Genomic DNA, 17,489 nt, shown 5'->3' on the forward strand with positions numbered 1-17,489 from the left:
AAAAAGCCAAACAAAGGGTTGATTACTGTACTTCTTTATTTCCCGCAACCCTGTCTTGTGGATTTGGCCATAGGTTCTCATCCACAGCAATGGATGTTATCATTAGCAAACATCTTGGGAAGAATCTTCGGGAATGGCGAATCCAGGCCTGACACTAGTCTGCCTTGATGTCATTGCATGCACCATCCATGGCCTGGAGAAGGGCGGCTTGTTCGTGAGGGCGCCTATATCATATACCTTCCACCTCCATGTGGAGAAAAATTCCTCAATCGGGTTAAGGACAGGAGAGTATGGGGGTAAGTACAGGGTGGTAAAACTGTGGTTGGGCCTGAAACCATGCTTGCACCATTTGAGCATGGTGGAGCCTGACATTATCCCACACAATTACATAGGTCATGCCATCAGCTCTACAGACCTGATTTAGCTCATCAAGGAAAGTTACATTCGAACAGCGAATCATGTGGCTGCCTGCAACTCAATATATAGAGTATATAGAGTAGAGAGCTTTAGATGTTGTTCGACCAAACATTAGAACAGGCAAGATGAGTAATCTAAGCCAGTTTGACCGTGGTCTGATTGTTGATGCCACACATGGTGATTCCAGCATCTCAGAAACAGCTGCCCTCCTGGGATTTTAACGCACTACAATCTCTAGAGTTTACAGAGAATGGTGCGATTAACAAAACACACTCAGTGAGCGGCATTTCTGTGGGCAAAAACACAGGTCAGAGGAGAATGTCCAGACTCATTCAAGCTAACAGAAAGGCCACACATGCTCAAATAACAGCTGTTTAAAACAGTGGTGTGCAGAAGGGCATCTCTTACTGTAACGCACAACACCATGAATAATTCAGGCTGTTGTGGAGGCAAAAGGGGGTCCTACCCAGTACTCGGTAGGTGTACCTAATAAAGTGTACAATAATGTCAAATCTGAAAACATGGTCTGGAAAAGTGGTACATGGAACCATGGAAACAGTGTCTGATAAAGAATGATGATGAAATATTACATCCATAGATAATATATTCCAATTGGTTCGGTAATTGGTGTCAGTGGATCTCGTTATCCTGAAACTTTCATGATCTAAACATGGAATATAGTTAGATCATTGTAATTAAATGAATAGACAGTCATCTCAGATGTAATGTGTGAATTGCATTTTGAAATGGTAATACTTTGATGTTAAGTTGTGTTATTTTGAACAGGTGATTTTAGTTCAATGAACTGATATTAGCTTTATGTGTATTGTATCCAAGCAATTGGAAAAAGTGTTAGAGTTTTGAAAAATGTGCATTTTGATCATCGGTTGTGAGGTTTGTGTCTCGAGTTTTGAAAAATGACATCAAGGTTCCGAAATTAGTGCCAAAGTGATTATAAAAAAACTGTAAGAAGGAAAGATATTCCAAAAATGTACTTTTAACAAGGCACACCTGTTAATTGAAATGCCTTCCAGGGGACTAGCTCATGAAGCTAGTTGAGAGAATGCCAAGAGTGTGCAAAGCTGTCGTCAAGGCAAAGGGTGGCTACTTTGAAGAATCTCAAATATAATATATGTTTAACACTTTCTTGGTTACTACATGATTCCATATGTGTTATTTCATAGTTTTGATATCTTCACTATTATTCTACAATGTAGAAAATACTAAAAATAAAGAATGAGTAGGTGTGTCCAAACTTACTGATTTACAAATGTTTCAGGGTTTTCACACTCTGCACTTTAGATACCTTTAAAAGGTGAGGACCTTCATGGGTTATGAAAGAAGAATTCACTACAAAACAGTTCTGAGATCTGGGATGGGAAAACATTGATGCTCAATATTTCAGAAGTGTGCTTTGCGCAGATAGGTCACGAGTGTAAACGAGGCCTACTTTTAGCATAATAACAGACAATCCTTCAACTCATCAACCCAACACTGTAATATCTTGCTGATGTTGTCAATTCTTCATATTCTCAAACTGCATTTTCTGCTAACATGATTATTCCCCAATCTCAAATTCAGTGAAATTCCACTCTTGCGGGAGATCATGTGTATGCTATTATTAATATACATTGGTTTAAAAAGTTGCTGTAAATGATCTTTCAGATATGGTTTAGACACATGTCTGATACAATCTGTTACCGTAGAAACAATCTCAACCTGTTCTGGATGTAAAAACAGTTACCCAAAACACCAGCGGCCTGTCTCAATTGATAACTGTGTTTGTTCCGGTCCTGGTTCACCTTGTTGTTAATTCATATGGTGTAATGGTGTCTGCAAGAAACCTCTTGGTTGTGTCTGTAATGTATGGTCCATCTCTACACCCCTCCACTCCAGAGCCAGAGCTAGCGAGACAATAGTGGGCGAATCCTCATTCTTCCCCCTCCAAGTGCGTTTAGGTTTAAGGATTCTTTCCTGAGTGAACAAGGTTCTTATAAGAGGCGACAGGAGCATGTGGCCAGCGTAAAGCGATTACCAGTTTCCCCCGTCACTTTAAAGTGATATGCCGCATGTTCCAAAGTCAATTCCCAGCTACCTGTGACAGCAAGAAATTGGCAACGCTGAGGCCCACAAAATGGGTTTTTCACTTGAAATGAGCGAGTGCTTCAACGCCAGCTGTCAACTGAAATAAAAATCAGCAACTTCAGAGTAATTTAAGTGGTTGCTCTCTCAGTAATCATCTGGGTGACTGGTAGGTTTGTCTTGAGGCAATCTGTTGTAGTGTGTTGGGTGGCATCTGTCCTGAGAAACTCACTTCCTCCTTGTCTAACTTGGAATATTTGCAGGAAGACAGATTTACACCCAGGAAAATTTTACTGCGAGCGTCGACACCTTTGTGATTAATTATCAGCCTGATAAAATTGCATTTATTCCGTTGTGTGTATTATTTTGTGGCAGCCATGCATTTCACGGCGTTATTAATATTCCTTGTGCTTTCCACTCTTTCATAGTGAGAGAAAGCATGAATTCAAGCACGGAAAACCACTTCTTCTTGCAGTCACACACCAGGACCGTCTTGGCGTTATCTCATGGAACAGTGCCACACCACCCCTTCCATTGCCCTCCTCAGACAGAAAGCAATTAATGGAATATCTGTAAGCTTGTATATACCGTGGCTGAAATAGTGTGGGTATATAATGTACAGCTGGATGGATCATTCATTTTCCAACCACGCTCATTATTTCTCCCAATCTATCCACCTTTCAGATATGGAGATGAGGCATTTTGAGGGATGCCAGATGTGTCCTTTAAACATCGACTGTAGAGCACACTTTTATCCAGACCATAGCCAGGCTTTCGCTTACGACAAATTTAGCTCCGGTTTCTCCACTTTTTCATACCAGCCATCTTTCTTTGTTCACCTCAGTCTGTCAGGGCTGCGATGTGTGACTCACAGTAATGTCGTACTTTACAAATAATCACTTTAACTGACCATGTTTAGTTTTTTACGTACCTGACATATTGTTTCATGTTTTTCAGTTAAAGATATAGCCTGTAAAAAAAAACTGAAATGCTTTGAATATGGAAAGTGTATAATCATAGCACTTATAACTTAATCATAAAGTAACATCAATAACACAGGATGTAGAACTCTGCATAAACCATGTAACCATTAGGCTAATGTACGCATGTTAAATTAGTTCATGCATGCACACACAATTATGGAGATATTGGGAGCACTATAACATTTAATGTATTAATAATTCTTTACTTATTAATCAAGGTAGCTCTCTGCCTTGGACCTAAAGACCACTGCATTAACACAAATAAATAACACAACACTGTTGTCGGGCAGAACAGACTACTGTGTCTTGTTGCAATTGTCTACATAGGTAACAAACAATCCAACCTTGTACTGCATGTTTTACTGCTGGTGTCAAGACTGTGTACAGTAAGGACATTTATCACAAATGAAACTTAGTGGACCTTCAAACTTGAGAACTGTTGTACACTTCTCTTGGGCTTTGATTGGCCAGCGCCAGGACTGGCTGGCTGAGAGTAGAGAGAAACCTTAGCCATTGTCCGGACTGGGAGGAGAATAGCCTTTTATTTGGATAACACTCGATGTGGGGTATTTCCACTTGTGGACCAAGATGAGGGAATGAATAAAACACCCACTTTAGTTTTTTTTTTTTTTACAGCTGACACAGACTGACCAAACAGCAACCCCAAGGTTGAAGGAAACGGTCGCTTTAGATATTAAAGGTGCACTATGCTGGAATCGCTCCGCCATTTCCTGGTTGTTAAAATTCTAATAGTTCGCCTAATTTCAGTTTACGTGACTAAACAAGCAAGTATAGTGTAGAGAATCATTGTACCATCTAAACCGCTGTGAAATATATTTTCCATAACCAAAATATTGTATTTTCAGCTGTTTGAAGTCGGTGTACAAAACCAAAAGCAAAAGATGCAAGAACGAAGCTCAAGAATGGGAAGCATAGAAATAGCGCACACAGAACAGATCTACCGCTTCTTAGACGTGCTTTCAATGAGAATGACAGATCTATCACTAGCATGTCTGGGAATTGGGTTGGATCGCCCAAAAAGTTACATAATACAGCTTTAAGATACATTTTTATCTTGCATAAGCCTATCAATTCATCTTGGAGTGTATTCATAAAAACCTCAGGTGCACCTCACAACCTCTTCAGAGCGCTCAGAATGTGGAGAAGATGGCCATTGTAGTTGCCAACCTCTCAACTTTCCAGACAAGTAATACTGTAAGTAAGCAATTTCAACAGTACCACTCATACCAAGACTTGAGTGGTCTTCTTATTCAAGATGACAGGTGCCTTGTCAAGTCTTGGTAATTAGAGGCCTCTGTGCCAGGGCAATCTAACCTTTAGCCCTCCCTCAAAGCCACAAGCAGCAGAGAGAGTGCTACTGCAAAGGCCTCATAGGGACCTGTGCTAATGGAGCCACAGCCAGTGATATGTAGAGTGAATACTAATCATTCACAGTAGCATACTCCAATACCCTTGCTGTCCAGAAGCCTTACCTCCTTTGCTGTTACATTCTCTTCCTCAGAGTACAGTATTAACATGTCCTCAATTGTTTTTCCCTATGGATCATACCGAGGGCGTTTTACAGCAAATTATTTTCTAATGTATATAATGCTTTATTTACGGTGAGGGAAGAGGTTACTCATCTCAGGTTTATCCTCTGTTATGGAGGCACAATGTGCAGAGAGCGCATCTCAGGAGGTTTAATCGAAGCAGGATGCCCTTGCCTTACATCCCCTTGACTAGGATTCTCAGAGGTATCATCTATCTCACAGTTGTTATACTCAAGCAATCTTTTCTCACCTCCACAACTGGTTTTGCAAGACAGATAAACCAGCAGTCACTGTACTATGAGGATGCATCTCAAAATAATAATCTCCTAGTTGACTGATTATTCAGACAGTGATGTATGTGAACCAGGAGAGCAAGAAAAGGTGCATGATGGGGAAATGTTCCAATGTTTTGTGGCTATTTAAAGGCTTTGTTGTGGGAAAATGCCCAAAGACAAAGGAGAGGGTCTCAATCTTTCCAGATGCATTTATGTCACAAGCACACAGCTTCTTCCTCTGGGGGCTGTTCTGAGTGAATCATGTTGAACAGAAAGCGCTAAGTGTTCTGGGAAAAAGTAATTCAAAGGAGGCACCAAAAGGTGAAAGGAGCATCCTCAGGTAACCAGCAGCCTCCAATCTTTTTGTTCCTTTTTTCTCTCCACATTTCTCCCTTTTCTTCAGTGTACAACATGTGTGTTCTGTTGCCACTGTGGGTTTTATTTCCTTGTACAGTTAGTTATGTTTGTTGTATTTGTAGCATCTAGGATAGATTGATTTCCCGCAGGTTTCACCCTATGGGCTAGATTCGGATCCAGGGGGCATTGGGTCCCCCCCCCCCCCCCCCTAATGATATCAATTCCTTTTAAGTCTATAAATAAAAGGAGACTTTTTCTCACCCTCATCATCTTTCTTTTAAATGCATCATTACACTCGGTGGATTTCATAAGCAACCTTCAAAAACATCACACTTTCCTTTTGAATCAAAGCAATTAATGTGACCCTCACAATAAAACACAATTTTACAAGAACAATAATGATTTGTGTTTCAACCCACTTTGCTTAATTTAGTCGTCTGCATCGATTCAACAGTATGCCAGTAGTTCCTAGCGTCGGTAATATTAACAGAATTTTCTTAATGGCAGACATGTGAAATGAATTAGTAGGTTGATTATTATGTACACTATACACAAACATGGCTAATTAATCACCTGCTTGTTTATGAACGTGTGAAATCATTAGTCCTCTAAAGACGTTTTTATCTGGCATCCGATGTGGTGCCGTCTGCTCTGTTCTTTTACCTACCAAGGGCTTTTCTATTCCTCCTCGGTTTTAAGCGAATGCACTGTTCCCTCTAAGCCATGTCCTTGGAGAATACCGACCACCTTCCCGGAAATACACTTAACCTGCTCCCCAGAACGTATCTGGGGCGAGGAAATGCTGTAAGGGGAAAAGATATGACCTGGTTTTGCCTTTTTCCTCTGTGTGCCACGTGCAAACAGAAAGACTTGTTAAAGGAACAGCCCCCCTCACAAACTAAAGTAGAAAGGTAGTTAGCCCATGACCTGCCGACATAATTCTCCATTCTTTTAATCAAAACAGTGTTACGGGGGGTATGGTCAGGTTTATTGATTGCGAGAGAGAGAGCAGGTGTGATTATGTAAGTGAGCTGGTTGTTTTTTCAGTGTTTTTCGTATCCTGCCTGTAGTGCAGCTGTGCCTCCCAGCACCCCCTCACACCCCCTCAGCATGGTTCAGTTCTGCTGGGGGAAGTATGTAGTACAGGGGGAGTAGCTGTCTGCCAGAGCGTGGCACCTCTCCCCTCTCATTAGAGTCTCCCACTCTGCATCTGCTGCCTGTACTGGGAGCTGTGGACTTCCCCCACAGCGAACCCTGCAGCATGGCCGCGGCCCAGCTCAGCTCAGTAGCACAGGCATCCGTCAAACCCACCAGACCCCTGTCATCCTGCCTGCCTCACCACCTGCCTGCTGCTCGCCAAAACAGGGGTTGCTTAGAGACAGGGAGGGAGGGAGGGAGGCAGGAGCCACATGCCTTCTAGGCCAGCAGCTTATTAGTTTGAACAGGAAAAAGGTTTGGCTGGCGCCCTGCATGCAGTGGCCAGGGAGCGTTGGGGGCCTGCGGAGGGTTTGTGAAGCGCGATGAGGAAACTACTGTGCTCCTGCTGTAGTTCTGCTCACCTGACGGGGAGTCCAGGGTGTTTCTGATTGGAGGGCAGAGGGTTAGAACGGGTTCCTATTGGCTGATAAAGGCGTTGGAAAAAGCTTTATTTAAGAGACATGTACAGTATCTCAGATGTCATGAAGTGATGTCATGGCTATTGGGTATTATTAGGGTTATTTGTGCAGTTTGTTTTGGAATGGGTTATATTCCAAAAAAAGCGTCTCAGAGTAGCAGTGTTGGTCTAGGATCAGGTCCCTTCTGACAAAACTGGTCCTAGATCAGCATCCTTACTCTGAGACGTTTTACAAATACGGGCCGTTATTAAGATGGTGACCCTCCCCGATTGCTGATAAACCACCTCTCCTACAATAGGAAAGGCCACAGTAGTGACTACTGCATGTGAGAATCTCTCAGGGTCATTGTGAAACAACTTCTGCTCCCCGACTAATTCACTTTCTGTTTTGAATACACCCGATATACTGTGTCGAGCGGCTGAGTTTTCAATTTGCATTTCTGGCGTATGTCTGCCATGTTATATTATGCATGATATCCATTCTCATCGATTCAGACGTCCCCTTACATTTATTCATTAAGCAGGCGCTCTAACACACAGTCGTAGACGTCATACCTATACACGGCGTAATGCTCTGACAGCATGCAACAAGCCGAGGTAAACAAGAGGATACCGATGTCCTTTTGAATCAAGAGGAGAACCATCACTGTTCACCTACATATAGCTGTGGTCCTCTGTAGCTCAGTTGGTAGAGCATGGTGCTCTACCAACTGAGGATAGTGGGTTTGATTCCTGGGGCCACCCATATGAAAAAATGTATGCACGCATGACTGTAAGTCGCTTTGGATAAAAACATTTGCTTAATGGCATATATTATACATTTATCAGAAGAGAGAGCAAAGCAGGAAGAACTGGAGAGATAGGAACGAGCTTAAAGGGATATTGTCAGATCTACTTCCCCAGAGTCAGATGAACTTGTGCGTGTAGTTTGAAGAAAGTTGCTAACTAACGCTTACGCAGTTGCTAACTAGCGTTAGAGCAATGACTGGAAGTCTCTGGGTATCTGCTAGCATGTTCTCAGCTATCCCTCAGAGATGCCTCAGATTAGGAGGAGTAATTTTCATTCCAATAATTCATATTTTGTTTATCTTTGGTCACTACATATAGACTGCCTATATACAATAGACCTACATAGATTTGAATATTAATTTCACGCGGTTCTGACGCATAATTCTTTTCAAATCGACCTGATTCGTAACTTGGTTAATTTCCTCTCTCTTTTCTCCTTCCAGGTGTTACGTGGATGATAAGGTGTCCAAAGTTGCCTGGCTCAACCGATCCAACATCATCTTCGCTGGGGAGGACAAGTGGTCGCTGGACCCGCGTGTGGACCTGGTGAACAAGGGCCAGCTGGAGTACAGCCTTCGCATCCAGAAAGTGGATGTGTACGACGAGGGCTCCTACACATGCTCCATCCAGACCAAACAGCAGTCCAAGACCTCTAATGTCCATCTCATTGTCCAAGGTAGGCACTAGCACAATTAACCAATCAATCAACCAACCAATCAATCAACCAATCAATCAATCCAAAAAGTGTATTTTACAGTAAAAGTTTACAGTAACCTGGCCATTGTTAGGTTCGGAATAAACAGAGTAAAAACTGAAACGGACGACTCGAAAAAGCTTTAACCAAGTTTACTCACTGTGTCATACAGCTGCAAAGACAACATACAAGCCACACAAGTCCATCTTTCTACCTTCAGGCCCCTGTAGCCCCCCTCCCAGTAGTGTCTTCTCTTTTCACCTGTTCCACATTCCACATCCCTTCCACATCCCTTCCACATCCCTTCCACATCCCTCATGGTCCTGGTTCCTCAGAAACGGGTCTACCTTATCAAGAACTGAAATTAGACTGTCGCCCGTTGCCTCCCTCCTTAGGAACATTCATATTCAACAGTAGCATATTTGAACAGAAATGACCTTTCTGCACTTCCCCTTTTCTCACTCAGTAACTTTCCATATCACTAAGTGACTTTCCACCCAACTAGTTCCTCTTGACCCTTTCTTGACCCCTAACATGTGCATTCCTTATGCATGTAAAGTAATCAATACGTTCTAGTATGGTAACCATGTGCATGGCTGCTTGTCTCAAGACTGACAGCCCACCATCGTCCTCCGTCAACCAGCAGCCCACCTATAGGTCTCTGTAATCTCATTGTCTTCCATATTATCTGGACAGCTGACAGGGAGTTCTCTTTAGCTGTCAAGAACTCCTTATCAACTGTCCACACAGTATGCCCGGCAGAATGTAGATCTGAGGCCCTCACTGTGAGGTCTTGTTTCTTGCCGTTTCCCCTGAAGCAATTTCCAGTAGTTCTTTATCTTTATCTTGGTACACTTGCGCTGCACATCAAACCTGAAGCTGAAATTCAAGTTAACCCATTAACGTTGATTAGTATGTGCTATAATGTGTTTGTTTGTGCAATAATAGTTTGTGCATTAATAGTTTGTGCATTAATTGTGTCTATTTTTTGTCTTAACATCCCCATTGATGGCAGCACCACCCCCTATTGGAAATTCATCTCAGACAAATAGTGATTAGGGATGGAAATTATCCTAAAATAGCATTTTACCACACAAAAGCTACAGGAGAACGCCGTCACATAGCGATTAACTGGTCTATTAATAGCACTAAAAGTTCAATACATGAATTGATGCTTGTGCCGTGTTCTAAGTGGATCTGTGCCAGCAAATTCTTCCCTGTTACCAGAATCCCATTGGGTTCTATTAGACACTGCTTGATCATTGGTATTTCTCATATAGTCTTCCTGTGTTTCCATTTATCTGCACATATTTCATGACTTTGACATTTAGAGCTAAACATTGATTCTACATTGTATTTCGTTCTTCTTTACTTTTTTCTCTCCAATAGTCCTACTGTAGACTTCAACTGTTATGTGGATATGGGCTGACATTAGCCTGGTCCCAGATCTGTTTATGCTGTCTTGCCAACTCCCATGGTGATTTTTATAACAATGTGACAGCTTACTTCTTCCTATGTGAAGCATTTAATTAATTTCCTCTCCCCCCCATGCTGAAACTATGGCTTCATATTGAAAGCCCATATCACATCCCACTGTGTTAGTAATAGTAGAATTCAGATTGGCGATAGGAGAAAGTCACACCGTCATCACATCATTCAATTATCCAACACCCATTTACTGCTGAATCCCAACATTTTTTTGCACATAGCTTAAGGGGGAATGTCTGCCTGGATGAAGTGGGTGTGGTTTCCCTTCCAACGACACAAACAAGAAAATCCAAAAGCTGAGTAAAAAAAAAGTGGTATGAAACGGTATGAACATTTCTCCAACCGCAGCAGCAACGCCGCCTCTGCCTGCTAGTTAGCTATCAGAGACCATGCTCATGTCACCGCAGCTGACACAATGTCTGCAAGCAGGGACACCAGTGTAATTGGAAAACAAATGATCAGACAAAGTACATTTTCTGTGAATAATAAAGCCATGGATTTGCAGCACGCTTCTAGGCATCGGTGCTTTAAAGACAGGGTCATTGCACATGATATGAATCATAATATGGCGATTTTCCCAACCCTTTCGCTTTTGATTTTGAGGCAACCCGAGCTAGCCGTTGACGTGGAGCCATTGAAAATCTGTGTGACTAGGATACCCCGACACCATTGGTTGACTTTGGTGTTTGCTGAGCATATGACAGTGTGTCAAGAGCAATTTGTGCATTAGTGTATGCTGGTCATGTGCCAAATGTTTGAGACCATTGAAATCTGTCAATAAAATAGATCCCGTGATGCCTCCTATTGCAGCAGGCAGCAGTAATCTGTTTTTTTGTGCAGCAAACAGCACTGCTTTGTCAGCATTTTTTTTTTTTTATCAGAATTGATTTTGGTCGCTTATAAATTAATGTCAGCATTTTTCATTCTTTGTTAAGAAATCAAAATCATTTAAATTAGAGTGCCGAGCAGCAACGCGGGGTCTTAGCAGACAAGCACACAGATCCACCGTGCAGTGAGTAGAGATACTACTATAAACTCCTACTTGTTTACCGAATAAGTCCGATCCGAGATTTTAACTACTTTGTGTTTGCTTTAGCGTCGCCGTATGTATATCCGTATGTATATCCGTATGTATATCCGTCAGCAACCTTCACCTGGGTTTCCTCAGCTGTCTTTCAATGCATGAGGTTTGGCTATTTAGTTCATGATTAGGATGAAGTCCACATGCCACATTTTGAGTCAATCAAAGTGGCAGTTAATGAAAGGAATTCTTTCTTTCTTTTTTTCTTTCCCCTTTATTTAACCAGGTAGGCCAGTTGAGAACAAGTTCTCATTTACAACTGCGACCGGAATTGATTGACATTCAATTTATTTGGTCATACAAATAGCTGTCGAGCTAATTCCAATTTCGTGTTCATAGCGATAGATAAGTGTAGTTTCACCTCAATCATCGTCATAGAGGATCTCCATAGTGATTCCTTTATCTCCGATCAATACAGAGGTGATCCACAATGGCTTTGTCCACATTTAGCCCTGAATCACAATGGTGTGGTATTTAACGGGGTGAACCGAGGCACTTACTAAGGAGATGGTGAAGGCAGTGTGCCACTCTAAAGAGCGGGTGGGGGGTGTAAAGCAGTTCTACTTTGAAGTCTGCACAAGGAGGAGGAACTGACCTTTACCAATTATCATGGGACAGTCGGAACCTTTTAGTGGTCCTTCAGGAAGCCATCTCCCCCACCCACCTTTCCTTGCTGAAAGGCTCCTTATTGCCAAGGCCATTGTCAGACATATTGTGTTACTAGTCTGTCTTTTTGGTGGCGGCTTTAACACTTCCGCTACCAAGTGGATCGGTGGCTGTTCCCCGCCGCCAGTCCACCCCCCTGGAGAAGAATGGCTGTCTTCTCCTTGCCCATTATTTCAGCGACTGTATGGGAGGAAGAGAACGCGACACACTACACAACTGCAGATATTGTCTGTCGCCTTTGAACCCCTTAACGAAACGGACTCCTTGATGTTTTAATGAAAGAAACTATTTAGTATTCCGTTTCTCTTTGGCTGACTTGGCTGAAATCAAGGGGGAAAAAGGCATCTCCTTTAATCTTTTTTATGCTCGGTAGAAGAGGCACCTCATGCATTTAAATGGGGCCATCCCGCGGACACACGTGACTTCAGACACATCAATAGGGCTTCAGGTGTAGGGCTGCCATGTTTCAGAGGATAAGTACAGGCCCGTCCCATCATTCCTGGAGAGCCTCTCCTTTTTCCACTTTTCAAGACTGTAATATAGATGGCCAACCTCTTTAGATGTTATGTATGGAAAATGGAGTGCTGTCCTGGCCACATGCTCTCTGTCTCACCTGGCAACTGGTCTAACAATATCCTCTCCCCAGCTATGCTTTAATAGGGTCCTTTCACCTATGTCAGGCTGTCTCGGCCCTACAACAGTCCTCAGGTCAGCAGTATGCTCATTTTGGGCACTCTGCCACTCAACACAGGTCGTTCACACTGTTAGGGCCTTGCTCTCACTCTTATCGTCAACTGTGAAAGAGCTGGCCAATGGTCCAATTTCAGGACTGAAAAGACTTAGACCCCAGAACTGTGAATGTCTTGTCCTATCAATCATTCACTCCTACAACCCAATAGTAGCTTTTGTTGAAGGGATCGGTGCTATTGTTGGATTAGTTGACTGATTCTGCTCATTCAGACACACATCTCCCTTCAGCCCATCATATGCACTTTGAGGTTATTTTTGTATAATCAAAAGATCTATATTATTAATATTATTACCACTACAGACAATTCACTTTATTTGAAATGAACAAAATAATGATTATCCTATGAGAGCTTAAAGGCGTTGTGCAGTCAAAAACACACACACACACATATTCAGTGGCAAGAGAAAAGTATGTGAGCCCTTTGGAAATACCTGTATTTCTGCATAAATTGGTCAGAAAATTTGATCTGATCTTCATCTAGGTCTCAACAACAGACAAGCACAGTCTGCTTAAGCTAATAACACACAAACAATTATGTTTTCATGTCTTTATTGAACACACCGTGTAAACATTCACAATGCAGGGTGGGAAAAGTATGTGAACCCTTGGATTTAATAACTGGTTGACCCTCCTTTGGCAGCAATAACCTTAACCAAACGTTTTCTGTAGTTGTGGATCAGACCTGCACAACGGTCAGGAGGAAATTTGGACCCTTCCGCTTTACAAAACTGTTTCAGTTCAGCAATATTCTTGGGATGTCTGGTGTGAACTGCTCTCTTGAGGTCATGTCACAGCATCTCAACCCAGTTGAGGTCAGGACTCTGACCGGGCTACTCCAGAAGGTTTATTTTCTTCTGTTGAAACCATTCTGTTGTTGATTTACTTCTGTGTTTTGGGTCGTTGTCCTGTTGCATCACCAAACTTCTGTTGAGCTTCAATTGGCGGACAGATAACCTAACATTCTCCTGCAAAATGTCTTGATAAACTTGGGAATTCATTTTTCCGCCGATGATAGCAACCTGTCCAGGCCCTGAGGTAGCAAAGCAGCCTCAAACCATGATGCTCCCTCCTCCATACTTTACAGTTGGGATGAGGTTTTGATGTTGGTATGCTGTGCCATTTTTTCTCCACAAATAGTGTTGTGTGTTCCTTCCAAACACCTCAACTGTAGTTTCATCTTTCCACTGAATAATTTTCCAATAGCGCTGTGGTGTCCTCCCATGAACATCATTCATGTTTAGTGTTTTACGTATCATAGACTCGTCAACAGAGACGTTAGCATGTTCCAGAGATTTCTGTAAATCTTTCGCTGACACTCTAGGATTCGTCTGGACCTCATTGAGCTTTCTGCTCTGTGATCTTTGCTGGATGGCCACTCCTAGGGAAAGGAGCAACAGGGCTGAACTTTCTCCATTTATAGACAATTTGTCTTACCATGGACTGATGAACATCAAGGCTTTTAGAGATACTTGGTAACCCTTTCCAGCTTTATGCAAGTCAACAATTCTTAATCTTAGGTCTTCTGAGATCTCTTTTGTTCAAGGCATGGTTCACATCAGGCAATGCTTCTTTTGAATAGCAAACTCACATTTTGTGGGTGTTTTTACAGGGCAGGGCAGCTCTAACCAACATCTCCAATCTCGTCTCATTGTTTGGACTCCAGGTTAGTTGAGTCCTGACTCCAATTAGCTTTTGGAGAAGTCATTAGCCTAGGGGTTCACATAGTTTTTCCTAACCTACACTGTGAATGTTTAAATGATGTATTCAATATAGACAAGAAAAATACAATCATTTGTATGTTATTAGTTTAAGCACACTATGTTTGTCTATTGTTGAGACTTAGATGAAGATCAGACCAAGTTTGATGACCAATCCAGGTAATTCCAAAGGGTTCACATACTTTTTTTTTGCCACTGTATGTACAGTTGAAGTCGGAAGTTTACGTACACCTTAGCCAAATACATTTAAACTCAGTTTTTCACAATTCCTGACATTTAATCCTAGTAAATATTCCCTGTCTTAGGTCAGTTAGGATCACCAGTTTATTTTAAGAATGTGAAATGTCAGAATAATAGTAGAGAGAATGATTTATTTCAGCTTTTATTTATTTCATCACATTCCCAGTGGTTCAGATGTTTACATACACTCAATTAGTATTTGGTAGCATTGCCTTTAAATTGGTTAACTTGGGTCAAACGTTTTGGGTAGCCTTCCACAAGCTTCCCACAATAAATTGGGTGAATTTTGGCCCATTCCTCCTGACAGAGCTGGTGTAACGGAGTCAGGTTTGTAGGCCTCCTTGCACGCACACACTTTTTCATTTCTGCCCACACATTTTCTATGGGATTGAGGTCAGTCCTTTGTGATGGCCACTCCAATACCTTGACTTTGTTGTCCTTAAGCCATTTTGCCACAACTTTGGAAGTATGCTTGGGGTCATTGTCCATTAGGAAGACCCATTTGCGACCAAGCTTTAACTTTCTGACTGATGTCTTGAGGTGTTGCTTCAATGATACCATCTATTTTGTGAAGGGCACCAGTCCCTCCTGCAGCAAAGCACCCCCACAACATGATGCTGCCACCCCCGTGCTTCACGGTTGGGATGGTGTTCTTCGGCTTGCAAGCCTCACCCTTTTTCCTCCAAACATAACTATGGTCATTATGGCCAAACAGTTCTATTTTTGTTTCATCAGACCAGAGGACATTTCCCCAAAAAGTACAATCTTTGTCCCCTGCACCTGGGTGGTTTTGGAGCAGTGGCTTCTTCCTTGCTGAGCGGCCTTTCAGGTTATGTCGATATAGGACTCGATTTACTGTGGATATAGATACTTTTGGATCTGTTTCCTCCAGCATCTTCACAAGGCCCTTTGCTGTTGTTCTGGGATTGATTTGCACTTTTCACACCAAAGTACGTTCATCTCTAGGAGACAGAACGCGTCTCCTTCCTGAGCAGTATGACGGCTGCATGGTCCCATGGTGTTTATACTTGCATACTATTGTTTGTACAGATGAACGTGGTACCTTCAGGCGTTTAGAAATTGCACCCAAGGATGAACCAGACTTGTGGAGGTCTCCAATTTTTTTGCAGGTCTTGGCTGATTTCTTTTGATTTTCCCATGATGTCATGCAAAGAGGCACTGAGTTTGAAGGTAGGACTTGAAATACATCCACAGGTACACCTCCAATTGACTCAAATGATGTCAATTAGCCTATCAGAAGCTTCTAAAGCCATGGCATAATTTTCTGGAATTGTCCAAGCTGTTTAAAGGCACAGTCAACTTAGTGTATGTAAACTTCTGACCCACTGGAATTGTGATACAGTGAAATAATCTGTCTGTAAACAATTGTTGGAAAAACTGTATACAGTACCTGTAAAAAGTTTGGACACACCTTCTCATTCAAGGGTTTTTCTATACTTTTACTATTTTTTACATTGCAGAATAATGGTGGTCATCAAAACTATGAAATACCACACATATATATATATATATATATATATATATATATATATATATATATATACAGTGCCTTGCGAAAGTATTCGGCACCCTTGAACTTTGCGACCTTTTGCCACATTTCAGGCTTCAAACATAAAGATAGAAAACTGTATTTTTTTGTGAAGAATCAACAACAAGTAGGACACAATCATGAAGTGGAACGACATTTATTGGATATTTCAAACTTTTTTAACAAATCAAAAACTGAAAAATTGGGCGTGCAAAATTATTCAGCCCCCTTAAGTTAATACTTTGTAGCGCCACCTTTTGCTGCGATTACAGCTGTAAGTCGCTTGGGGTATGTCTCTATCAGTTTTGCACATCGAGAGACTGCCATTTTTTCCCATTCCTCCTTGCAAAACAGCTCAAGCTCAGTGAGGTTGGATGGAGAGCATTTGTGAACAGCAGTTTTCAGTTCTTTCCACAGATTCTCGATTGGATTCAGGTCTGGACTTTGACTTGGCCATTCTAACACCTGGATATGTTTATTTTTGAACCATTCCATTGTAGATTTTGCTTTATGTTTTGGATCATTGTCTTGTTGGAAGACAAATCTCCGTCCCAGTCTCAGGTCTTTTGCAGACTCCATCAGGTTTTCTTCCAGAATGGTCCTGTATTTGGCTCCATCCATCTTCCCATCAATTTTAACCATCTTCCCTGTCCCTGCTGAAGAAAAGCAGGCCCAAACCATGATGCTGCCACCACCATGTTTGACAGTGGGGATGGTGTGTTCAGGGTGATGAGCTGTGTTGCTTTTACGCCAAACATAACGTTTTGCATTGTTGCCAAAAAGTGCAATTTTGGTTTCATCTGACCAGAGCACCTTCTTCCACATGTTTGGTGTGTCTCCCAGGTGGCTTGTGGCAAACTTTAAACAACACTTTTTATGGATATCTTTAAGAAATGGCTTTCTTCTTGCCACTCTTCCATAAAGGCCAGATTTGTGCAATATACGACTGATTGTTGTCCTATGGACAGAGTCTCCCACCTCAGCTGTAGATCTCTGCAGTTCATGCAGAGTGATCATGGGCCTCTTGGCTGCATCTCTGATCAGTCTTCTCCTTGTATGAGCTGAAAGTTTAGAGGGACGGCCCGGTCTTGGTAAATTTGCATTGGTCTGATACTCCTTCCATTTCAATATTATCGCTTGCACAGTGCTCCTTGGGATGTTTAAAGTTTGGGAAATGTTTTTGTATCCAAATCCGGCTTTAAACTTCTTCACAACAGTATCTCGGACCTGCCTG

General features: G+C 42.0%; 1 protein-coding gene across 2 annotated transcripts in view; it reads left to right on the plus strand.

Annotated features, from left to right (window-relative positions):
• Window positions 1-17,489, plus strand: part of LOC110507545 (limbic system associated membrane protein) — a 466,699-nt gene that overhangs the window by 408,678 nt on the left and 40,532 nt on the right. For both annotated transcript variants that reach the window (XM_021587595.3, XM_021587593.3), the window contains one exon: window positions 8,512-8,744. In XM_021587595.3, the coding sequence (XP_021443270.1) occupies window positions 8,512-8,744 (233 nt within the window). The remainder of the gene's footprint in view (window positions 1-8,511; window positions 8,745-17,489) is intronic.

Source organism: Oncorhynchus mykiss, chromosome 27, assembly GCF_057628025.1.
Source record: "Oncorhynchus mykiss isolate SJ-2025 chromosome 27, ASM5762802v1, whole genome shotgun sequence".
Classification (NCBI taxonomy): domain Eukaryota; kingdom Metazoa; phylum Chordata; class Actinopteri; order Salmoniformes; family Salmonidae; genus Oncorhynchus; species Oncorhynchus mykiss.